The 26,367-nt window shown below is 41.1% G+C and overlaps 1 protein-coding gene across 2 annotated transcripts in view; it reads left to right on the top strand.

The window, feature by feature from the left end:
- Abcb11 (ATP binding cassette subfamily B member 11) overlaps positions 1-9,402 on the top strand; it is a 95,298-nt gene extending 85,896 nt beyond the window's left edge. For both annotated transcript variants that reach the window (XM_032901948.1, XM_032901949.1), the window contains 4 exons: positions 345-542; positions 3,073-3,279; positions 5,218-5,364; positions 8,388-9,402. In XM_032901948.1, the coding sequence (XP_032757839.1) occupies positions 345-542; positions 3,073-3,279; positions 5,218-5,364; positions 8,388-8,588 (753 nt within the window). In that variant the 3' untranslated portion in view covers positions 8,589-9,402. The remainder of the gene's footprint in view (positions 1-344; positions 543-3,072; positions 3,280-5,217; positions 5,365-8,387) is intronic.
- Positions 9,403-26,367: the final 16,965 nt, after the last annotated feature.

The following is a 26,367-nucleotide window of genomic DNA, read 5'->3' as shown; positions in this document are numbered from 1 at the left end:
TTCAGAATAGGGTTTTTAGAAGAGGTCAAACGTCTTTAATTTCTTTGTCTTTTTTTCTACACCTGCCAGCACCGGAAAGAAAATGTCCTTTTGTGGTGCTATTGTTTTGCTTGTTTGTTTTGAAATAGAATCTCCCTATGTAGCCCAGGCTGGCCTTCAGTGAACTTACTCTCTTCCTGCCTCAACTTCCTCAGTGCTGGGATTGCTGGTGTGAACCACTATGCCTGACTAGAAGGTCACCCACTGACTTGCTGTCTCTATAATGCACTGTATTCCGTTAGGTACACTTTCTGTGTTCTAGGCTCCAGTAGGAACATATGTAATCCCACTCTTCTCATTCACAGGACAACTTCCAAGGGAAGATTGATTTTATCGACTGTAAATTTACGTATCCTTCTCGACCTGATATCCAAGTTCTGAATGGTCTCTCAGTATCTGTCAATCCTGGGCAGACGCTGGCATTAGTTGGGAGCAGTGGGTGTGGCAAAAGCACCAGCATTCAGCTGTTGGAACGGTTCTATGATCCTGATCAGGGAACTGTGGTAAGTGGTGGAAGGCTTTTGAGAATGCTGTTTTCTATGTAAGATCTGCCCCTAAGTGGTCTTGAGGCCACAACTTGCCAGGCTAAAATGTTTGAGTTGGACACTTACCCCTGTGGCTGCTTTCATTACCAGCTGGTTGACCTCATTCTACCCCACAGCTTCTAACAGCGTATTCTTCCCAGTTCCAGATGGCCTGCTGACCAGTTAGGAAAGAAAACGGGGCACACCACGAGCTGGAGATGAGAGTATTTGAGGGACAGTCACTTACCAGTAAATGGAGCAGAAAGTGCAGACTAATCAGGAAACTAATGGCTGGGGATGGAAAAAGTGGGGTGAGAGGAGACATAATGAGAAGGAAGCAAGACAAGGAAGCAGGCATAGACGGCTTGACACAATCCTGGTCCAAGAAGCTTCCGCTTAACTAATAGATAAACTCAACTTGACAAAGCCTTAGCAAGCATAATTGACGCACTGGTGAACCACTTCATTGTTTACTCTTCTAAGTCCTTCTTTCTCTCTTTTCCTGCTTAATTTTTTCCTTTATTTCTGGTAATATACTCAACGACAGACTATATAATCAAATAATAAAGATTTTTTTAAATAAAAAAATAGCATTCCTCTGGATTTCTTTGGTCAAAGACAGCTCTCTAAACTATTTCATGTTTTGAGCTCTCCCAGTAAATCATTACTTCTGTGTCCCTAAATCTCAGTTTTTCTGTTCTCATGATTTAATTAGACTCTCTGCCAATTTGTTTTTAGGAAGTGAAAAGCTAGCCATTGGGACTCTTCTCTCTTTCACCTGCTTCCACCCCCACCCCCATACCCTTTACAATGCCCTTTCTGACTTCCCTGAGCAGTGTAAACTTCACTGCAGCAGGGACAGGAGACAGTCTCAAGAGAAATGCTGAGAGAAAGGTGATGTTCTCTTGTATAGAACAAAGAAAAGAAGCAGGCAGATATCAGCAGAATCCAGGAGGGTATGGGAATGAGGGGTAGGGAGTGATTGCCCGTGGTCCATTACAATCGCTGTCATTGATTGCAGATGTGAGGATTTTAATGTACTTGAGAGGACTTGGTGATGGATAAACCTAGGACGTGCATTGTCCTAGAGATCTGACTGGTACAAATGAAAGGGCTCAGGTTTCCAAAACATAGGCTCTGTCATATCTATTGTCCAGGGAGCCTGTAACCTGCCACAGGGCCAATCCACTACGCATGATCTCCCCAGCATCAGCTGGCTACTGAGTGTGTTTCTCTGAAGACACACCGAATGCTCTGGTGACCAGAAGAAAGCAGCCATTTTATGATTTCTTGCATTTAAAGGGCACAGTACACTTTGTAAGCTCTTTGTAAAATGTATCTATGAACACTATAAATAGGAAAATACTGATTTAATCAATGTTTTAAAAATCTTCTTTGCCTTTTGACGAGCTATCAAACACGGGTATAGTATATTTGATATTTAATTGGGTGTCTATGGTGCATCCAGGACTGTCTATGGGAGATGCTTCAGAACATGGAACATACTTTGTTTCCAAGATAGCTATAATAGCACACATATACAGCAATTAGAAAAGGCTCGGTTTCTGAGTAACTATTAAGTTGTGTTCTGCAGAAATAGGTAGAGTGGAAAATGCCTCAGACTGAGTATGAACTAACTCTTGGTGAGTTCTGCCTTACCCTTCCCCTAAAACAGCATTTGCTGTATTTGCTGCTTAGAAATTATCTAGAAATATATCCTGGTCATATTATTTAAAATAGCCGTTATTTTTCTGAAATCAGAGAGTCAATTACTTTACAGTTAATAAGTTAGATTTACTATATGTTTGTGATAGACTCTTAGGAATCTTAAGTAAAGCAACTTTCATGGTCCTCATTTTGTGACTGAGCTTCCCTGACTTCTGGACCGTGAGTCCCCAGGAAACAGAGTCTCATTATAGAGTGGACAGGAACTGTTTGTACAGTGCCTCCTGGCAGATGGTTCCATCGGTGATTGTGACTAAGTGGCCAAATATATTTTCCCCTGGACTTATTATCTCAGCTGTCCAGAGAATAATATCAATAAAACCAAGGACTCAGGTTTGATCTTCATGTCATCCAATCGCGTCTGTCACTGTCCCTCATCCCAGTCTCCTTTCCTGTCCCTTTTCTTTGGGTGTCTCCCAAAGCCCCAGAATACAAAAAGTGAGCACATCTATCTGCACACATTAGGTTATGCTCAGCTACAAGGAGATTTCTTTTTCTTAACTAAATACCATCCTGAGACTCTCCCTCATTTATAGAATACCTGTAGAGCTAGAGTTTGGGGAAAAAAACAACATCAAAACAACAAAGTAATCAGTGTCAACTTTAATGACATACCTGTCAGAAACAAGCTCCACAGGCAGTGTGATTGATTTCCCCAGGGCTCTTGGGGATGCCCACTCTTAAACATAACGATGCACTGTAAAACACCTAACTCCACAGCACGAATTGCCATCACTGCCAGAGTGCTAAAGCACTGTGTCCTCGTTGTCATCTCTATTGGCAGATGATAGATGGTCATGACAGCAAAAAAGTCAACGTTCAGTTCCTCCGTTCCAACATCGGGATTGTCTCCCAGGAGCCAGTGCTGTTTGACTGTAGCATAATGGACAACATCAAGTACGGGGACAACACCAAAGAGATCTCCGTGGAGAGAGCCATAGCTGCTGCAAAGCAGGCTCAGCTGCATGACTTCGTCATGTCGCTCCCAGAGGTAAGCACCGCAGCTGTGGTACTTTACAGAAATGCAGGGGTGTGGAGGGGTGAGATGCACAACAAGTATCAAGACCATGGTTCAGGCAGAGGTTCAAAGACAACACAATTTATTTCCCAGTGCCTTGTAGTGCCTTGGTCTTTTAAGTAAAGCAATGCCCTCTATCACCATATTTTACAAAGTATTATATTGTCAAACAAAACAGATATTGTAGAATTTAATATATATAAAACAATACAGATAGAGCATAAATGTAGCTGGTAGAAAGAATCCAGAGGTTTAACATGGGTTTGAGTGCAAACTGTCATATTTAGTACCTTAGTGTGTAGTTTTGGGATACCTACTTATCCAATTTGATATTGTCTATTCCATCTGCAAAATGCAAAGAAACCCCCCAAACTTTAAAATGAGGGCATAGAGGTCAATGGTCAGGGATAGAGCTTACTGGTAGATCTCTTGCCCAGCATGCATGAAACCCTGGGTTTAGAACATTAATAGCCACCCAAAGGAAGCTGCTGCTGCAATTGATATCCATCCTTTCCTCCAGGCTGTTAGTTTGTTTGCTGGCTTGCTCTTTCACGGACTTCATTGAGTCTTAAGTTCAAGTCCCACATCCAAGCTGGCCACCCTAACTAGCAAGCACATTGGAATTCCTAAATTGCATAGCAAAAGAATATTTTGAATGCCTGTGTTTGCTAGCATGCCTAAAAGCAAAGACTTCCTAAAAATTCATTAAAGCAGTAATTTGCTATTAAAAGTGCCCTTAGACATTTTACAGTGTGATATCAAAATGTACTGTGCTTATGAAATGCAAGAAATTGTAATGATTTTTCTAAGGTTTCTCCTGGCTCAGTTGAATGTTTTCAGGAGGCATGGAAGAGAAACGCAGGCAGGCAGGTTAGAGCAATAGACAAGGACAGAGGAGCAGACACTAGATCAAGTCCATTCTTAACTTTCTCATTTGCTGTTTACTGCCTATTTGTCGTTGTGCAATTGTCTTGCTTCTCCGTGCCTCAGTTTTATAATGTATAAAATCAAAAGAAGACCATTTGTGTGACTATGAAAGATTACTCTTAGAATAATTAGCCTGCTATGGTGGCCCACACCTTTAGTCCCAGAACTTGGGAGACAGAGGCAGGCAGATCTCTGTGAGTTTGAGGCCAGCCTGGTCTATGTAAAGAATTCCAGGACAGACAGGGCTACACAGTGAGACATTGTCACCTTGTCTTTAAAAATAAAAGGAGGAGGAGGAGAAAGAAGAGGAGGAAGAAGAGAAGCCCAGTCCTTGATGCAAACTAAATACTATATGAACATTAATTATTATTAACCTAGCTGTGCTGGGCATCTAGCTAGACATTTTATTTATTAATTTTGTCAAAAAAAAAAAACCACAGCAAGTATGTATGCTGGGTACTAACACTGCATTTTGCAGGTGAGTTTGTAGCTCAAAGACATTTAACAAGGTGTTGATGTTCAGAAGATTAGTAAGCAGCAAAGTATAACTTCAAACCAAGTCTTGCGTCCCGGAATGTTCTTTCAAGGAAGGAGCCAACCCAAAAGGTTTTGAAGGCACCTCTTCCCCTGGGATTTGCCTATCTTGCAAAACATCTTTGGATAAAAGTCTAGGAATCAGAGAATTTCAAACCAAGGAAGATCTCCTGTGTGGGATCTTAGTTGGATACAGGAAGAGGTAAAAAAAATATAACCCTTAAAGAAATGCAGAGAAGAGAATAACTTCCCTCTTTTCACAGCACAAACTCCATATATTGAATATTTCTAGCCAGACTTGTTATATTTTACTGGATTCAATCACTGTTTTTAAATGATTCAAAAAATAAGAAAAAAATTTAAATTCATAGAAGAGTCCTTGATGAGGGCTCCAAACAGCACATGATCTATGGTTGTCTCTAGTTCCCAAACTTGCTATGCTTTTTCTAGAAATATGAAACTAATGTTGGGATCCAGGGCTCTCAACTCTCTCGTGGGGAGAAACAACGCATTGCTATTGCTCGGGCCATTGTGCGAGATCCTAAAATCTTACTACTGGATGAAGCTACATCTGCCCTAGACACAGAAAGTGAAAAGGTCTGTGTCAATTTTCTTTTCTTTTTTATTATTACTCATTTTATTCGTTTACATCTCAAATGATATTCCAGTTTCCCCTCCACAAGCCCCCCCATCCAATTCCCCCTCTCCCCACCCCCCTTTTCCTCTATGAGGGTGCTCCTCCACCCACTCACCCACTCCCTCCTCACCACTCTAGCAGCTCCCTACACAGGGGCATCAAGCCTCCACAGGACCAAAGGCCTCCCCTCCATTGATGCCAGATAAGGCCATCTTCTGTTACATATGTATCTGGAGCCATGAATCCCTCCACTGCTACTAAAAATAGTGACTTCATGAAATTCTTAGGCAAATGGATGAAACTAGAAAATATAATAGCTGAATAGTACTCCATTGTGTAAATGTACCACATTTTCTCTGTCCATTCTTCTATTGAGGGACATCTGGGTTGTTTCTAGCTTCTGGCTTATAAATAAGACTGCTTTAAAGATAGTAGAGCACATGTCCTTGTTATATGTTGGAGCATGTTTCGGGTATATGCCCAGTAGTGATATAGCTGGGTCTTCAGGTAGAACCATATCCAGTTTTCTGAGGAACCACCAGATTGTTTTCCAAAGTGGTTTTACCAGCTTGCAATCCCACCAGCAATGGAGGAGTGTCCCCCTCTTTCTCCACATCCTCACCAGCATCTGCCATTCTGATTGGTGTGAGGTGGAATCTCAGGGTTGTTTTGATTTGCATTTCAACAGGGTTATTTAGTTCTCTGGCATCTACCTTCTTAAATTCTTTGTATATTTTTAGATATCAGTCCTCTATCACATGTAAGATTGGTAAAGTGCACTGAACCTCACACAATAATAGTAGGAAATTTCAACACCCCACTTTCACCAATGGACAGATCATGGAAACAGAAACTAAACAGAGACACAGTGAAACTAACAGAAGTTATGAACCAAATGGATTTAACAGATATCTACAGAACATTTCCTAAAACAAAAGAATATACCTTCTTCTCATACCTTATGGTACCTTCCCCAAAATTGACCACAGAATCAGACACAAAACAAGCCTCAATAAATACAAGAAGATTGAAATAATCCCACGCATTCTATCAGCTCACCACAGACTAAGGCTCATCTTCAGTAACAACAAAACAGCAGAAAGCCCACATATACATGGAAGCTGAACAACTCTCTACTCAATGGTAATTTTGCCAAGGGAGAAATGAAGAAAGAGTTTTAAGAATTTAATGAAAATGAAGGCACAACATACCCAAACTTATGAAACACAATGAAAGCAGTGCTAAGAGGAAAACTCATAGCTCTGAGTGCCTCTAAAAAGAAACTGGAGAGAGCGGGGTTGGGGATTTAGCTCAGTGGTAGAGCACTTGCCTAGCAAGCGCAAGGCCCTGGGTTCGGTCCCCAGCTCCAGAAAAAAAAGAAAAAGAAAAAGAAACTGGAGAGAGCATACACTAGCAGCTTGACAGCACACCTAAAAGCTCTAGAAGAAAAAGAAGCAAATACACCCAAGAGAACTAGATAGCAGGAAATAATCAATGTCAGGGCTGAAATCCACCAAGTAGAAACAAAGGGAACTATACAAAGAATCAAGAAAACCAGGAGCTAGTTCTTTGAGAAAATTAACAAAGTAGATAAACCATTAGCCAGACTAACCAGAGGGCACAGAGGCAGTATCCAAATCAACAAAACCAGAAATGAAAAAGGAGACATAACAACAGAAACTGAGGAAATTAAAAAAAAATCATCAGATCCTACTATAAAAGCCTATATTCAATAAAACTGGAAAGTCTAGATGAAATGGATGGTTTCCTAGACAGAAATGGATGGTTTTCTAGACAGACACCAGGTACCAAAGTTAAATCAGGATCAGATAAACCATCTAAACTGTCCCATAATCCCTAAGGAGATAGAAGCAGTCATTAAAAATCTCCCAACCAAAAAAAAAAAAAAAGCCAGATGATTTTAGTGCAGAATTCTATCAGATCTTCAAAGAAGACCTAATACCGATACTCTTCAAATTATTCCACAAAATAGAAACAGAAGGGACACTAACTGTGTTAATTTTCTAATGTCTCAGGTTACTAGAGATGAGTCTTTGCTGGAAGAGTTGTGCATACAAAATGACACAATTTTCACTTTTCTTATTCATTTATAGTAGAAACAGATAGTAGTTTGGAAGCAAAAGACAGTGATCTAAAATTATAGACTAAAGGGCCACTCCAATAATAGAAAAACCTTTAAATAATTGTTCTATAAGATTCTGTAGGTTAAATGACACTTTTTCAAAGGCAAACCATTAGTTTTCTTAAATCAAGACAGTTTACGGCACGAGTAAACTGCGACATGTTTTATAGTTTTCAAGTTTTATGACAGAGTAAGCAGGCTGTACACAAGACCTAAAAGTGGGGGAGGGGGAGTTGGAGAGATGGCTCAGTGGTTAGAGCACTGACTGCTCTTCCAGAGGTCCTGAGTTGAATTCCCAGCAACCACATGGTGGCTCACAACCATCTGTAATGAGATCTGATGCCCTCTTCTAGTGTGTCTGAACACAGCAACAGTGTACTCATAACATAAAAGAATAAACAAATTAAAAAAAAAGACCTAAAAGGAGGCGGAAGCCATGTGGAGTTTCCACAGTAGAACACGGAGTTGGGGGAACAGCCATGAAATTCAGATTTTATGGTCTACATCTTTAAGAACAAGAAGACACTCTGGTAAGAGCTAAAGTGCCCATGGCAAGGAAGAGCATCAGAAATGATTAACGGTCCCCTGCTTTGTTCCTTGATGTTATCTTAGTAAACAAGACAATCCAGTGTGGTGAAACTACATGGTGACATAATATTCAGTTCAGTCTTGCTTCACTGAACTTTCTCAGCCTTGGGCTGCATTGTAAATAAAGCATGGATGCATCGAGTGAGCATCCACTACAGAGTTGTTACTCAGACGGTATTTGCAGTGGGCTCTCACAGTGGTGGGCTGGGAGCAATCCTGTATCTGTATTGACTTCCCATCTTCTTTCCACAGACAGTGCAGACTGCTCTGGACAAAGCCAGAGAGGGTCGGACCTGCATTGTCATTGCTCATCGTTTGTCCACCATCCAGAACTCAGATATCATTGCTGTCGTGTCACAAGGAGTGGTGATTGAAAAAGGGACCCATGAGAAACTGATGGCCCAGAAGGGAGCCTACTACAAGCTGGTCATCACTGGAGCCCCCATCAGTTGACCTGACTGGAGACTTCACACAGATAATGATGTGCTGAGTACAGGAGGGCTGTGGGTTTTTGTAGCCATATAGAGAATTATTAATGCTTTACAGACAGAGGTATCCACTGGGATCCAAAGTAATTTTGAGTGACTTTCAGTAATAATTTCAGTTTGAAATGTCTACGTAGAAAGGAGAGAGCCCAGAGTCAGCATGAGTCAAAGTTCAAAGTCCAAGGTCAAGTAGCTGCTTATCTGCCGGCCAGTGCTGCTCTGGGTAGAAACTGGTCACTGTCTCCATCGAGGACGCCGCGGTGAGAGCATGGAGTCCTCCTTCAGGACAGAGGGTTAGCTCTTGCATCTGGGAAAGCTCCCTGCGCACTGAGCCTGCTCTGTAATCTGCACTCAACTGTTTGAGTCAGTTCAAGGCCAAGAGCTAAGGACCCAAGGCTACTGGTATTTCTTAACTGAGTTTAGTTTGTTTACTATAGGGAAGCAAATTTATTTACCTTTAACTCCTGTGAGTAGGGTGCGGAGCCCTTTCCCATTCTGGCATCTCCCAGGCTCAGGGAGGCCAAGGTGACAAAAGGAGAAGTAGAGGTCGCTGGTCAGGTGTGTTGATTGGACCGAAGGCTCAGGGTGTTGGTGTCACTGTACACTACAGTGGATCTGCCAGTGTGAAGCAGGGGCTCTCTACCAGGACTTCGACTTTTCATTCCCTGCCACCATGTCACCTGATGTCCCTTACTCTTAGGAAAGTCTATGCATGGAATGGAAATGCACCCGAATCTTAAGTTGTTACATAAAAAAATCTAGTAAAACATAGTAGGAAAAAATGTATGTTTGTCATTTTCTTCAGAAGACCACCAAGTACTGAAGGCTTGGTGTTTGGTGTTACAATTCACTACAGTATACAGCAGTATGTGACGAGAGACATCCGATGCTAAGGAGATAGCAAGGAAAATTTCCCAGCCACACACCATCCTACCATGAAGCTCAACATGTACCCACTCAGTCTCTATGAAAGTGAATATACACACACATGCACACATGCACACACTCACACACACACATAAACATACTCACACACACATACACACACACTCACATATACAGACATGCACATACTCACATACACACACATATACATACACACATATACACACACACTCACTCACACATACACTCACATACACACTCACATATAGAGACATGCATATACATACACACATCTATAACACACATGCACACACATACACATACACACATGCTCACACACTCACACATACACACATACACACTCACACATACACACATATACACACACACACTCACACACATCTATACACATATGTGCACACACATATACACATGTACACACATGGATGCACACACTAAAAATATGCACCAAAATATGCAGAGGGTAGGGGGATGCCTCTAATTATAGCAAAGAATAGGGACAAAGAAGTTCCAGAATAAGTGACTGCTAAGAAGTAACTAAGGCCTGTAATAAACACAGGCTCACCCTCAATTCTTGAATCAGGAAGAATGGCTTTGGATCTAATCTTGAACGTTTACCTAAGGGTTCGGTTGATTATATATGCACATATTGCATTCTTATGCATGCAAATCTCTCATGTAATCAGGCCACAGGAATCTGTCAGCAGAGATTTTAAAAAGAACTGTGAATCTCATTGCTGTTTCTAAGCACACGTTGAGATCAATTTGCATATACGCAGGCACCACTGTAAAATCAGCATTGTATTTCTTTCTACTTTTTTTTTTCTGAATTTTGAGAGCAAGTGAATAATCTCACCTGCATGAGATGGCAAGTGGAAGGAACTTCAGTTGCTTAGGCTTGCATCTCAGAGGGCAAGGAGAGGCTGTTTGCTGGGAGGTTGCCTGTTTCTTAGAAAGACATTTGTGGAGCATTCAAGAGGAGTGGATCAAGGCTGTCTGTTTAAATAAAGTAATCAACGAGATGGAAAGGACGCACTGAATGAGCTGCTTCTGGTTGTGGGGTTTATCACAGCAGTAGAAGAAACCTAACGATACAATTGACCTCCGGATTCTTTTTGTCCAAAAGCCTTTTGGTTCTAATTGCTCTGTCTGCTCTGCGTGTGCATGGAGGAGAGCATCTCAGCCACACAACACCTGCAATTTAGAGCTGCTGCCCACAGAATGCGACTTCCCGCAATGGAGCACTCATTTAGAAATGGGGAGCCTGGAATATTTGCTATGGTGTCCTAGTACAGGAAAATATATGGGCCCCAATTAAGGATTGTTTGCCACTTATTACTCTAGTTAAATTTAGGTTTTCTATCTTAAGAAGTACTAATGGAGGGGTTGGGGATTTAGCTCAGTGGTAGAGCGCTTGCCTAGCAAATGCAAGGTCCTGGGTTCGGTCCCCAGCTCCGGAAAAAAAAAAAAAAAAGTACTAATGGGTCTGTGAGATGGCTCAGTGAGTGAAGCCACTTGCTGCCAAACCAACAATATGAATTCAGTCTTCAGGTCCCATAGAGAAGAAGAGAGCCATAATAGACTCTGACAAGTTGTTCTCTGACATCCACACACATGCCATGGTGCACCCATGTGTGCACAAAGATGATCATGTGTAGGCATGCACACACATGCACACACGAACGTATACACACACTGAAATACGTATAATTTTTTTTAAAATAACGACCTTTTTTAAAAAGAAAAAATATTCAGAACATTCTCCCAGGGTTGGCTTTGGATCTAATCTTGAACGTTTACCTAAGGGTTCGGTTGATTATATATGCACATATTGCATTCTTATGCATGCAAATCTCTCATGTAATCAGGCCACAGGAATCTGTCAGCAGAGATTTTAAAAAGAACTGTGAATCTCATTGCTGTTTCTAAGCACACGTTGAGATCAATTTGCATATACGCAGGCACCACTGTAAAATCAGCATTGTATTTCTTTCTACTTTTTTTTTTCTGAATTTTGAGAGCAAGTGAATAATCTCACCTGCATGAGATGGCAAGTGGAAGGAACTTCAGTAAACAACTAAACCCAATTTCAATTTCTTTCAAACTGTGTTCAATTAAATGCCCAATTAATTTAAATGGATAGACTGTAAATAAAATAATGCCCATGATTATCATCTAATTAGCACTGGCCAGCATTAAAATGTGCTCATTAGTGAGTTGTATGGTAACCTAAGGCTCATAATTAGTAATCAGGGTGTACGTGATTGGCATGGGTAGCTGCTGGAATGCAGTTACTCAACCGAATAAATCAGAATTAGGACAAAATGTGCCTTCTAAAAGGAAAGAGGACTACATAGAGAGCTGGTGAATTGAGAGTTTTCTCCTTTCCATAATTCAGGTGCAATTCCTACCCTCAGACATAAAGAGATAAATCTAAGAGCAACAGAACATCTGTAGAAAACAGGAAAAATCCCAATAGTTACTAAAGTGGAAATTTTTGCCATGAAAGAGTACAGAAAGGAAGAAAAAAAGAAGGAAAGAAAAGGAAAAGAAAAAGGAAAACAACACACACACACACACACACACACACACACACACAAAAGCAAAGACTAAACAAGACAAAAACTGTGTTCATTAACTGAGAGTGTGGAGTTCTACTCTATGAGGTGTAGACTCAAAGTAAAGATAAGGAAGATCTTGGGGGCTGGAGAGGTGGCTCAGTGGTTAAGAGCACTGGCTGCTCTTTCAGAGGTCCTGAGTTCAATTCCCAGCAACTACATGGTGGCTCACAAACCTCTGTGATGGGATCTGACGCCCTCTTCTGGTGTGTCTGAAGACAACAGTGTACTCGTACATTAAATAAATAAATAAATAAATAAATAAATCTTTTAAAAAAATAAAGATAAGCAAGGTCTTAAATTTTCATAAAAGTTGAAAAATCCAATAATCAATCAACATGACTGTAAGCATTTTGTAAATTAGAAAGCCTCTCTGTTTAGAATTTCAGTGTGTTAGTGTGAAATCAGCAGGCTGCAGAGGACAGATGCAATGCAAATTACATTCCTTGTTACATATGAAGGCATCATGGCAGGTGCTGTTGACTGGTGTGATGGTTTATATATGTTTGGCCTAGGGAGTGGCACTATTAGGAGATGTGGCCTTTCAAGTGACAGTAGATGCTGGCAAGGATGTGGAGAAATAGGAACACTCCTCCATTGTTGGTGGGATTGCAAACTGGTACACCCACTCTGGAAATCAGTCTGGAGGTTCCTCAGAAAATTGGACATAGTACTACCTGAGGAACCAGCTATACCACTCCTGGGCATACACCCAAAAGATGCCCCAACGTACAACAAAGACACATGCTCCACTATGTCCATAGCCAGAAGCTGAAAAGAACCAGATGTTCTTCAACAGAGGAATGGATACAGAAAATGTGGTACATTTACACAATGGAGTACTACTCAGATATCAAAAACAATGACTTCATGAAATTCATAGGCAAATGGATGGAACTAGAAAATATCGTCCTGAGTGAGGTGACCTAGTCACAAAAGAACACACATGGTATGCACTCACTGATAAGTGGATATTAGCCCAAAAGCTTGGAATGCCTAAGAAAATATTCACAGATCATATGAAGCTCAAGAAGAAGGAAGACCAAATGTGGATGCTTCCTTCCTTCTTAGAAGGGAGAACAAAATACTCATGGGAGGAAATACAGGAACAAAGAGTGGAGCAGGGACTGAAGAAAAGGTCATCCAGAGATTGTCCCACCTGGGGATCCATCCCATATGCAGCCATCAAACCCAGCTACTATTGCTGGTGCCAAGACATGCTTGCTGATATAAGCCAGATATGGGCGTCTCCTGAGAGGCTCTGCCAGAGCCCTACTGATACAGATGAGGATGCTTGCAGCTAACCATTGGACTGAACAGGGACCCCAATGGAGGAATTAGAGAAAAGATTGAAGGAGCTGAAGGGGTTTGCAGCACCATAGGAAGACCAACAATATCAACCAACCAGACCTCACCAGAGCTCCCAGAGACTAAACCATCAACCAATGAGTACAGATGGAGGGACCCATGACTCCAGCCACATATGTAGCAGAGGATGACATTGTCCAGCATCAATAGGAGGAAAAGCCCTTGGTCTTGTGAAGGATCACTTCCCCACTGTAGTGGAATGCCAGGGTGTTGAGGTGAGAGTGGGTGGGTGGGAGTGGGAGCATCCTCATAGAAGCAAAGGGAGGGGGATGGGGTATAGGAGAGGGGGGAAAGGGGATAACATTTGAAATGTAAATACATAAAATACCCAAGAAAAATAAAATTAAAAAATGAAAAACAATTGCTTATGATTATAAAAAAAAAAAAAGGAGACGTGGTCTTGTTGGAATAGGTGTGTCACTGTTTGAGGGTGCTTAAGACCCTTACCCTAGCTGCCTGGAAGTTAGTCTTCCACTAGTAGCCTTCAGATGAAGAGGTAGAACTCTCAGCTCTTCCAGTTCCATGCCTGCCTGGACGTTGCCATGCTCCTGCCTTGATGATTACGGACTGAACCTCTGAACTGTAAACCAGCCCCAACTGAATACTGTTCTTTATAAGAGTTGCCTTGGTCGTGGTGTCTCTTCACAGCAGAAAAAGCCTAACTAAGATAATTGGCTACACTGTTTTTCTCTATTACAAAGACTAGGATGTCTTTACCTTTTCAGAATCTCTTGCAGCTAGAGAAGGTCAGGTGACTCTGCCAGGTTTATGAAACAGACATTAGTCTCTGGGTGGGCTTTCCCTTCCCAAATAAAATTTGGTCTAGGCAGGGAAAACAGTTGTCTTTCTTCTTGCCTGGATGCAAGCAAGCATCCTTGGACAAAAGCTATGATACACTTCTGTAGCAGCAGAAGAGAGCCTGATTCTTGTATAACCCCCAGCTAGTTAATCAGCCTTGGGACTTATCTCTACCTCTTTGCTAAAGGAGAAAAAGGGCACATTTCACATGGATAAGGCCCTGGAGTAGTTTATTGTCATTGTTCAGTATGAATAAACATAGTTTTAAAACAGATTTTTAAGAATATTGAAGAATAAGTATGCTAAAAACTAATTGATTTTTATCCTAAAATGACCTAGAGACATGACCTTTATATCAAGAGGTATTCTAAAATGATTTTTGCTTTTGTTTGTGGTTTTGGAGACAGGTTTTAGCTATACAACTAAGTCTAGCCAGGAATCTAGTCTCAGATTGCCTAGAACTCACGATTCTCTTGCTAAGTGCTGGGATTATTTGCATGGGCTATCATGCCTGGTTTTTAGAGAGGTCTCAAAGTTACTAATTTAAATGAGGAACCAGTTCATCTGTTTGCAAATTACCACTATGGCAAGGATGGCGGAAATTCCTGGAGCTTATTTTAGTGGTTTTTCAAAAATATTTCACCTCTCCCACTTAAACAAAGGAAGCTGTTAATTAGGGACTTCGCGTGATATGCTGAAACTGTGAAGTATATTGGGCTTAAACTGGGAGCATCTGGATTCCATCTAAAGTCTCCGAAGGAGAGGACAGCATTGAAAGGCTAGCCTACAAAGTTGGGAAATCATGTTACCAATCAACTTACAACTTAATTTTTTTTTTATTAACTTGAATATTTCTTATATACATTTCGAGTGATATTCCCTTTCCCGGTTTCCGGGCAAACATCTCCCTCCCCCCTCCCCTTCCTTATGGGTGTTCCCCTTCCCACCCCCCCCATTGCCGCCTCCCCCAACAGTCTAGTTCACTGGGGGTTCAGTCTTAGCAGGACCCAGGGCTTCCCTTCCACTGGTGCTCTTACTAGGATATTCATTGCTACCTATGAGGTCAGAGTCCAGGGTCAGTCCATGTATAGTCTTTTAGGTAGTGGCTTAGTCCCTGAAGCTCTGGTTGCTTGGCATTGTTGTACATATGGGGTCTCGAGGCCCTTCAAGCTCTTCAGTCCTTTCTCTGATTCCTTCAACGGGGTCCTATTCTCAGTTCAGTGGTTTGCTGCTGGCATTCGCCTCTGTATTTGCTGTATTCTGGCTGTGTCTCTCAGGAGCGATCTACACTTCTGCACTTCTTTGCTTCATCCATCTTGTCTAATTGGGTGGCTGTATATATATATGGGCCACATGTGGGGCAGGCTCTGAATGGGTGTCCCTTCAGTCTCTGTTTTAATCTTTTGCCTCTCTTTTCCCTGCCAAGGGTATTCTTGTTCCCCTTTTAAAGAAGGAGTGAAGCATTCACATTTTGATCATCCGTCTTGAGTTTCATTTGTTCTAGGCATCTAGGGTAATTCAAGCATTTGGGCTAATAGCCACGTATCAATGAGTGCATACCATGTATGTCTTTCTGTGATTGGGTTAGCTCACTCAGGATGATATTTTCCAGTTCCAACCATTTGCCTACGAATTTCATAAAGTCGTTGTTTTTGATAGCTGAGTAATATTCCATTGTGTAGATGTACCACATTTTCTGTATCCATTCCTCTGTTGAAGGGCATCTGGGTTCTTTCCAGCTTCTGGCTATTATAAATAAGGCTGCGATGAACATAGTGGAGCATGTGTCTTTTTTATATGTTGGGGCATCTTTTGGGTGTATGCCCAAGAGAGGTATAGCTGGATCCTCAGGCAGTTCAATGTCCAATTTTCTGAGGAACCTCCAGACTGATTTCCAGAATGGTTGTACCAGTCTGCAACCCCACCAACAATGGAGGAGTGTTCCTCTTTCTCCGCATCCTCGCCAGCATTTGCTGTCACCTGAGTTTTTGATCTTAGCCATTCTCACTGGTGTGAGGTGAAATCTCAGGGTTGTTTTGATTTGCATTTCCTGATGACTAAAGATGTTGAACATTTCTTTAGGGTGTTTCTCAGCCATTCGGCATTCCTCAGCTGTGAATTCTTTGTTTAGCTCTGAACCCCATTTTTTAAATAGGGTTATTTGTTTCCCTGCGATCTAACTTCTTGAGTTCTTTGTATATTTTGGATATAAGGCCTCTATCTGTTGTAGGATTGGTAAAGATCTTTTCCCAATCTGTTGGTTGCCGTTTTGTTCTAACCACAGTGTCCTTTGCCTTACAGAAGCTTTGCAGTTTTATGAGATCCCATTTGTCGATTCTTGATCTTAGAGCATAAAGCCATTGGTGTTTTGTTCAGGAAATTTTTCCAGTGCCCATGTGTTCCAGATGCTTCCCTAGTTTTTCTTCTATTAGTTTGAGTGTGTCTGGTTTGATGTGGAGGTCCTTGATCCACTTGGACTTAAGCTTTGTACAGGGTGATAAGCATGGATCGATCTGCATTCTTCTACATGTTGACCTCCAGTTGAACCAGCACCATTTGCTGAAAATGCTATCTTTTTTCCATTGGATGGATTTGGCTCCTTTGTCAAAAATCAAGTGACCATAGGTGTGTGGGTTCATTTCTGGGTCTTCAATTCTGTTCCATTGGTCTATCTGTCTGTCTCTGTACCAATACCATGCAGTTTTTATCACTATTGCTCTGTAATACTGCTTGAGTTCAGGGATAGTGATTCCCCCTGAAGTGCTTTTATTGTTGAGGATAGTTTTAGCTATCCTGGGTTTTTTGTTATTCCAGATGAATTTGCAAATTGTTCTGTCTAACTCTTTGAAGAATTGGATTGGTATTTTGATGGGGATTGCATTGAATCTGTAGATCGCTTTTGGTAAAATGGCCATTTTTACTATATTAATCCTGCCAATCCATGAGCATGGGAGATCTTTCCACCTTCTGAGGTCTTCTTCAATTTCTTTCTTCAGTGTCTTGAAGTTCTTATTGTACAGATCTTTTACTTGCTTGGTTAAAGTCACACCGAGGTACTTTATATTATTTGGGTCTATTATGAAGGGTGTCATTTCCCTAATTTCTTTCTCGGCTTGTTTCTCTTTTGTGTAGAGGAAGGCTACTGATTTATTTGAGTTAATTTTATACCCAGCCACTTTGCTGAAGTTGTTTATCAGCTTTAGTAGTTCTCTGGTGGAACTTTTGGGATCACTTAAATATACTATCATATCATCTGCAAATAGTGATATTTTGACTTCTTCTTTTCCGATCTGTATCCCCTTGACCTCCTTTTGTTGTCTGATTGCTCTGGCTAGAACTTCAAGAACTATATTGAATAAGTAGGGAGAGAGTGGGCAGCCTTGTCTAGTCCCTGATTTTAGTGGGATTGCTTCAAGTTTCTCTCCATTTAGTTTAATGTTAGCCACTGGTTTGCTGTATATGGCTTTTACTATGTTTATGTATGGGCCTTGAATTCCTATTCTTTCCAGGACTTTTATCATGAAGGGGTGTTGAATTTTGTCAAATGCTTTCTCAGCATCTAATGAAATGATCATGTGGTTTTGTTCTTTCAGTTTGTTTATATAATGGATCACATTGATGGTTTTCCATATATTAAACCCTACATGCCTTGGATGAAACCTACTTGATCATGGTGGATGATTGTTTTGATGTGCTCTTGGATTCGGTTTGCAGAATTTTGTTGTGTATTTTTTAAATCGATGTTCATAAGGAAATTGGTCTGAAGTTCTCTTTCTTTGTTGGGTCTTTGTGTGGTTTAGGTATAAGAGTAATTGTGGCTTCATAGAAGGAATTCGTAGTGCTCCATCCGTTTCAATTTTGTGGAATAGTTTGGATAATATTGGTATGAGGTCTTCTATGAAGGTCTGATAGAATTCTGCACTAAAACCGTCTGGCCCTGGGCTCTTTTTGGTTGGGAGACCTTTAATGACTGCTTCTATTTCCTTAGGAGTTATGGGGTTGTTTAACTGGTTTATCTGTTCCTGATTTAACTTCGGTACCTGGTATCTGTCTAGGAAATTGTCCATTTCCTGTAGATTTTCAAGTTTTGTTGAATATAGGCTCTTATAGTAAGATCTGATGATTTTTTGAATTTCCTCTGAATCTGTAGTTATGTCTCCCTTTTCGTTTCTGATTTTGTTAATTTGGACACACTCTCTGTGTCCTCTCGTTAGTCTGGCTAGGGGTTTATCTATCTTGTTGATTTTCTCAAAGAACCAACTTTTGGTTCTGTTGATTCTTTCTATGGTCCTTTTTGTTTCTACTTGGTTGATTTCAGCTCTGAGTTTGATTATTTCCTGCCTTCTATTCCTCCTGGGTGTATTTGCTTCTTTTTGTTCTAGAGCTTTTAGGTGTGCTGTCAAGCTGCTGACATATGCTCTTTCCTGTTTCTTTCTGCAGGCACTCAGCGCTATGAGTTTCCTCTTAGCACAGCTTTCATTGTGTCCCATAAGTTTGGGTATGTTGTACCTTCATTTTCATTAAATTCTAAAAAGTTTTTAATTTCTTTCTTTTATTTCTTCCTTGACCAGGTTATCATTGAGTAGAGCATTGTTCAATTTCCACGTATATGTGAGCATTCTTCCCTTATTGTTATTGAAGACCAGCTTTAGGCCGTGGTGGTCCGATAGCACACATGGGATTATTTCTATCTTTCTGTACCTGTTGAGGCCCGTTTTTTGACCAATTATATGGTCAATTTTGGAGAAAGTACCATGAGGAGCTGAGAAGAAGGTATATCCTTTTGCTTTAGGGTAGAACATTCTATAAATATCCGTTAAGTCCATTTGGCTCATGACTTCTCTTAGTCTGTCTACGTCTCTGTTTAATTTCTGTTTCCATGATCTGTCCATTGATGAGAGTGGGGTGTTGAAATCTCCTACTATTATTGTGTGAGGTGCAATGTGTGTTTTGAGCTTTAGTAAGGTTTCTTCTACGTATGTAGGTACCCTTGTATTTGGGGCATAGATATTTAGGATTGAGAGTTCATCTTGGTGGATTTTTCCTTTGATGAATATAAAGTGTCCTTCCTTATCTTTTTTGATGACTTTTAGTTGAAAATTGATTTTATTTGATATTAGAATGGCTACTCCAGCTTGCTTCTTCTGACCATTTGCTTGGAAAGTTGTTTCCCAGCCTTTCACTCTGAGGTAGTGTCTGTCTTTGTCTCTGAGGTGTGTTTCCTGTAGGCAGCAGAATGCAGGGTCCTCGTTATGCGTATCAGTTTGTTAATCTATGTCTTTTTATTGGGGAGTTGAGGCCATTGATGTTGAGAGATATTAAGGAATAGTGATTATTGCTTCCTGTTATATTCATATTTGGATGTGAGGTTATGTTTGTGTGCTTTTCTTCTTTGTTTTGTTGCCAAGACGATTAGATTCTTGCCTCTTCTAGGGTATAGCTTGCCTCCTTATGTTGGGCTTTACCATTTATTATCCTTTGTAGTGCTAGATTTGTATACAACTTAATTTTTGAGATATAATTACATCATTTCTCTCTTCTCTTTCCTTCATCCAAACCCTCCATATATCTCCTCAACTCTCTTTCAAATTCATGGACTCTTTTTTCATTAATTGTTGCTATATACATATGTATATTCATATATATTCATAAATGTGTAAATGCACCCTGTCTAGCCAATATATTGTTACTTGTATGTAAGTGTTCAGGGCTGACCAATCGATATTGGATAACCAGTGGTTGAGAGAGTCTGTAAACTTATGAAAACACTAGTTCAAACACACTTTCCGGGCTGGAGAGATGGCTCAGTGGTTAAGAGCACTGACTGCTCTTCCAAAGGTCCTGAGTTCAAATCCCAGCAACCACATGGTGGCTCACAACCATCTATAATGAGATCTGGGGTCATCTGGCCTGCAGGCACACATGCAGACAGAAAGCTGTGTGGTGTATACAAACACACTTTCCTCACACAGCAAACATCTCCAACCCCACTTCCCACAAAATGTCTCCTCTCCTCCATCAGCCTAGCATTTCCTTCCAGCAAGAATTTCCATCCGAAGGCGTCCAAGAAGAATGGAATTGGGAATTTAATTATAAGAACAATCAGTGAGCATGAATATGGGTAGTCTCATGCTAATAATTTTGCCTCATTATATCAGCTGAATTATTTCACATTTTCATGTATTTCCTCTCATAGCCATAAAACTTGAATTTTAATTGGTATAGAATGTTTTAAAGGCCAAAATATTTTATAGATCCAACATTGTTTAACAAAGGAGCAAATTTCAGATTGGATTACAGTCCTTTTCAGAATTTATAGCTTTGTTCATCTCATTAAGTAAAATTAAAACAGTATGTATGATTTAACACATTTGCTACAGCCATTCATATCATCTTCCTTCTTCCTTTTTATAGAAAAATGAATAACAATTCCTCTATAAATCTTCCACCAAGACAGTACTTCATGAGAGCAAAGAAAAGAGGAATTCGAGGAAATGTTACAGTTTGAATCTAAAATGTCCCCTATGAGCTCAGTTTGTAGATTGGGGGTAGTATGTATGGAGTCATAGAACTCTTAGAAGATGGGCCCTAGCTGGAGAAAGTGGGTGATGGGGGTGGGTTGGGATAAGCCTTGAAGATTAGAACCAGGCCCCACTTACTATCGCCTTGCTGTTGATTCACAGAAATGTACATAAACAGCTGCCATGAGCCCTCACCAACAATGATCCATGTTCCCCATATGTCTTCCCCACTGAGATCCACTGTATGCCCTCAAACCATGAAGGAAAAAAGTCTTTCCTCCCTAATGTCTGCTCTTGTTGAGCTTTTGGTGGCAGTGATGAGAAGTGACTTTTAGAGAGCCAGAGAATATCATGTATGATTGAATGGGAACCTGCATCACAGCGGGAATGAATTTTCCAATCTTAGTCTATGCTGTGTGCCTTAGTTAAAAATTTAATAACTATTATTCCGTGGATGAAGTATCAGATTGCCCTCCAAATTCACATCTCGCTATCCGTAGGTTAACGCATGTCTTAGACTCCATCAGAGAAGTTTCTTTGTGCAGTGGACAGCGACTAGTGCAGAAACTGGTCCAGGTTCAGAGGACAGGTGGTCCAGGACAGAGGAGTTTCCAGCCACAAATGGGACATTTACAGCAAGCTGTCCCTCCCCCAAAACTCAAGGACCACTGAGGAAGAGGTAGATAGACTCTGAGGGCCAGATGTAGAGGAGGAATGGGACAAAAGCTGCTTTCTGGACATGGCAGGACTGTATTCATGAAGTCACGGCTGGTGTGGCTGCCTGTACATGATCAAGCCAGTCAACATTCTAATATAGGGGAGAATGAGGTGTGGTGTAGACACCCCACACACACACAACTGAGGGTCTATGGACAGTTCATTTCTTCTAAGTGAAGAAAAAAAATCATTTTTTCTTTACGGCTGTGACCAGTGGGTGGCCCCACAATCAGGAGTAGAAGAGGAGCAGAAATTGGACTCACTCAACGGATGTTGTAATTTGTTTTCTGCCACTGTGATAAGCCACTGCCCACAACCAACCTGGGGTTGGGGGAAGATCTGACAGAAGGTCAAGGCAGGTGGGGGTGGATCTGGAAGAGCTTAGGAGGAGAAGTGAGTAAGATCAATGTGGGGATTTGAATGAGAATGGCCCCCGTAGGCTCAACTTTGAATACTTGGACCAAAGACTGTTTGGGAAGGGTTAGGTGTGGCCTTGATGGAGGTATATTATTCACAGGGTTGTCATCTTTGAAGTGGTCAAAGCCTATGGCATTCCCAATTCCCAGTTAGTGTTCTTCCCCCACCCCCACCCTGCTTCTGTCTCTGCCTTGTCCCCCACCCCCCTGCCTCATGGCTGTGAGATCAGATGGAACTTGTCAGCTCCAGCACCATGTCTGTCTACCTGCTGCTGTGCTTCCCCTCACGATGGCCACAGACTGTCAGCCTCTGGAACTATGAGCCTTCACATTAAAATGTTTTCTTTTATAAGTTTTACCTCTTCCCAGCAAGAGAAAAATAACTAAGCCTGAATGAGAATACATCATATGGACTTCTCAAAGAATAAAGGTTTAAAAAAAATATTTGGTAAACTTATACCACCTAGTAAATGGTCCCTCACAATGGCAGTCTAGAGCCAGATTGGAATGCAAGAATGACGGTTGTCCAAGGTGACTGATAAACTCCATGAAGCCCTTTGTACATCTACTACCTTTGAATGTGCTCACATCTGCCCACCGTGTTCTAATGCTGCACAGATTAGCTGTAAGTGAGTCTCTTGGTTGGCAGAGATGGGAAAGGTATGAGCTCACTGAAGCCAAGAGAATAAGATGCACAGAGACCCTCCATGACAGACAGAACCTCTACTTCAGCTTTGCCGAGTCACTGAGGTCTTCAGACAGGAAGGAGGACCAACCTCACGGCTTCTTTTACACCTGCCCAAAGTCCTAATGGGCAGAGCTTGGACTATGATGAAGGCAAAAGAATTATCCAAGGGCTACCTGTTTTTAATGCAGAATTGCTCAACTGAGAGATGCTAGTATTTGTTACAGGCAGTGGTGGATACAACATGAGCTGGTAAAAGCAGGATGTGTGTTCATGGAAGACAGCCTGGGCAATGCTGGCTAAAAACAATGCCTGGGGCCTGGAAAGCCAATTCTAGAATGGAAGTTAGCGTGTGATTGGGCCAACAGTACACTAGGGCGGGTAAGGGCTGGAAGAGAACTGCTTTCTTCATTCGGGGCTGTGTTCTCCGGTACACGTGTCACCTACTCTTCCTTCCTGATGCCCAGATGATCCTAGGGAAGAGGTTCAGCCCTCATCTGGCCCAGCACTGAAGTGAAATTATGGGCAGTGGAAGTCAATGTAACTCCTGGGTTGAGCCACAAACCTAATCCAGCAGGACCCCAGATGCCACATTTATTCATCTCCTTGCCCTGTCCTGGCAGCCTCTCTGAGGAAGCAACACAGTCTTTGGACAGAAGACAGATTCTCTTCAGAGATCACAATGGCAAAATGTTGGAGGAAAAAAGAAAAACCCTAAGAAATTAAGAATTCATAACAGAACAGAACTAATTGGTTTCGCACTAATCTGTACAGCTTTAGTCTTTGAGTTTTCACCCTACTTTAGAGAGATCTCCTGTCTGTTGCCTAAAGAAATGAGATGTGATTTTTTTTCCCTAAATCATTATTGTGATCTCCATCAAAGGACAGCAAAGACAGTAATTAGTACTCTTCACAGACCAGCCTCGCTTTAGACATAAACTGCATTTGTCTTTTGCAGAGCCCAAAATGAAGCATTTATTTTTAGAATTTTCTCATGGTTGCTGCTTGCTGCTAGATCTTTCTACCATTCATGTTCCTTTAACGGAAACAGGATGAGGACGTTAAAATACTAACGGAGTAGCATAACCTGACCTTCATGGGGGAGTCATCAGGTGATACATTAAAGAGCAGGGAAAGGTTAAGGATGGCTCTTTAGTTCCTTGGCAACATTAAATCCAGGTATTCATCCAAGAGAGCTGTTTATGATTTACAAAGAGACAAACGGCCATCAATGAGGGCAAAGTCTTCAGGGCACCTGGGTACTTGGAGAGCTTTTGTAATTAGTTTCTGAATGACCACAGAAGTGCTAAAATAGGAAAAGTAGGAAAACCTGGTCAGAAAATCTTCTAGTTTTCCTGAATACAGCCATGCATTGTGAGTAAAACACACAGTTTTGTTGCCATTAGATTCCCAAGACATGACGCTGGAAGGATTAACCCAGACTCCTCAGTTTGGAGCAGGAAAGCTGAGTTCAGGGAGACCAGGGTGGCCAGAGCTCACAGGATAGAGTCAGAGAAGAGGGATCCCACCGATGAAGGCATCTCTTGATAATGCTGCAGAGTCCAGTGTTCACCTGCTACACTCTCTGCCTCACCCACAGCCGTTTGGGATAGGAGACAATATAAATTTTGTTTTGCTTTGTTTTCAAGGAAAAACCACTGTGGGGTTGAACTTGTAAAACCGAGTTCAGTAGCCACTGGGCACGCATTTAAATTAACCAAGAATAAGTAACATTCTATAATATCCTTCTCTAGTTGTATTAGCTGCTTTTTAAGAACTTAATAGTCATTACAGAGCAAATATTGTTATCACTCTAAAGAGTTCAGTTAAAAACTGCTGGGAAAATAGTTTGAACATATTATTGAAATATATTATTGAAAATAGTCTGAATACAAGTTAGAAAATTTAAAATGTTTTTTAAAGTAAGAGTTTTCCATACATGTATGTGTCCATCTGGTCTCAAATTTTATGTTAAAAATTTGGGTCTGTACTATTTAGAGCCATGCCCTTGGATTTCAAGAATGTCTTATAACGCTTGTTTTTTTTAAAAGCTCTCTGTTGTAGGGACAAGCACACAGAGACTGCATCAACTAAACCTTCTAAGGGAGAAGTTCAGTCAATAGGCTGCCCAAAGAAAGTGACTCAGCAGTCTTCCTGGTAGCTAGTTTTAGCAATAATAAATTCCCTGGCATTTCTTTTCAAATGCATGTTTGATTGGGACAGCTTCCCAAACCACTTGTCTAGAGTCTATCATCCTGACAGCTCATGCTATTGGCATTTTTCTCTTGAATATGCAGATGTGTAGACGCTTTGACTAGATGGATATCGCAAGTCAAATGAGCTCATTTGGATTATTTCACGTGAATAAATTGAAAGCCGGTCTTCTCCATCATGATTAAAATCAGGCATTTTCTCCAAGGCCAGACAGAGTTGTTTCTCTCGCTGCCTAAGCAATTTCAATCACAAAAGCAAATTGCCTCCATATGGATTCCTCCAGGAGACTTCAACTCCATAGAAAGAAAAATCTCGCTAGGGACTCGGAGGCTTCATGGTAGAAGCGGGTAGAGTTGTTGGAGATTAATTATTGAAAACAAGCCATGCCTCATTCCATTTCCCCTCTGAGGATCCCATGTCATCTAACAGACAGCTGTGTAGAGTAGCTGAAGAAAACTCCTCTCTGGGAACCTATGGGGAGCTTGTGGTAGAGCCAGGCACAGCAACAGAATCCCCTGACTGCTGATGGGCACAGTCCCCTCAGGCCGTGGGTGGAAGCAGGCTCAGGATGTATTGGGATAGAAGATTCAAGATGAACATTATTGACTCTACAGGAAATGTTGAAAAAGGCTCCGAGGGAAGCAGGCCTCAGACATTTGCAGATGGGACTGGACAGACGGAACACAATGCACTGGGGACTACAGTAGCCTATGGGACAAAGGCAAAGAACACTGAAGAAATGAACAAGAACCATCCTGTTCTGTTTCTTTCGCTCCAGTGCTCCAATCTATGTGGGATGGATTTATTCTGAAGTAAACCCTTCTTTTACCCTGTTTGGTTTGTTTAGCTTAGGAATCCATTGCCTATTTAAAAGAGAGAGAGAGAGAGAGAGAGAGAGAGAGAGAGAGAGAGAGAGAGAGAGAGAGAGAACCCTAGTTAAAGTGTCTTATAAAAGCAACAGTTAATTTACTAAAATTACACTTAGAAAGCTGCCAATAATTAGCTGTTAGAGAAGTTATTTTCCATGACTATTATCAAATAGCCTTCCCTTCAACTGGTATGTTTTCATACATATTGATGACCTCTTTAATAGATCATCACTTAAAGTAACTAATTCATCAATAATATTCTTGAGAGGAGTTGCATTTAGCAGTGTGGTAGACCAGAGGCCATCAAAAACAGCAACATCGGACTCACGATCTTTGAACTTGATCAGAAAGACATAGTTATCAAATGAGTCAAGAATTTCAACAAGGAAGAAAAAAAATCCCACTGAGAAGTTGGTGTATATTAATAGCCCATAAATAATAATTTTCTGAAGTAATGCACAGAGATCAGTCCAACAAAGCAATGCACAAGTATTTAACAGTTTTCCTGAGGTAGAAGAATTTTGATTATCCTCATTTTTGAAAGACTTGACTCTTAAAAGTAAAACATGGGGATGCCCCAGTGAAGAGATGAGGCTTTTCTGGTGATAGAAATCCAGTGGGTTGTTTTCAGCAGG

Source organism: Rattus rattus, chromosome 5 (genome assembly GCF_011064425.1).
Source record: "Rattus rattus isolate New Zealand chromosome 5, Rrattus_CSIRO_v1, whole genome shotgun sequence".
Lineage (NCBI taxonomy): Eukaryota > Metazoa > Chordata > Mammalia > Rodentia > Muridae > Rattus > Rattus rattus.
The sequence above is the reverse complement of the archived record's forward strand: the minus strand, read 5'-3'. Positions and strand labels throughout refer to the sequence as shown.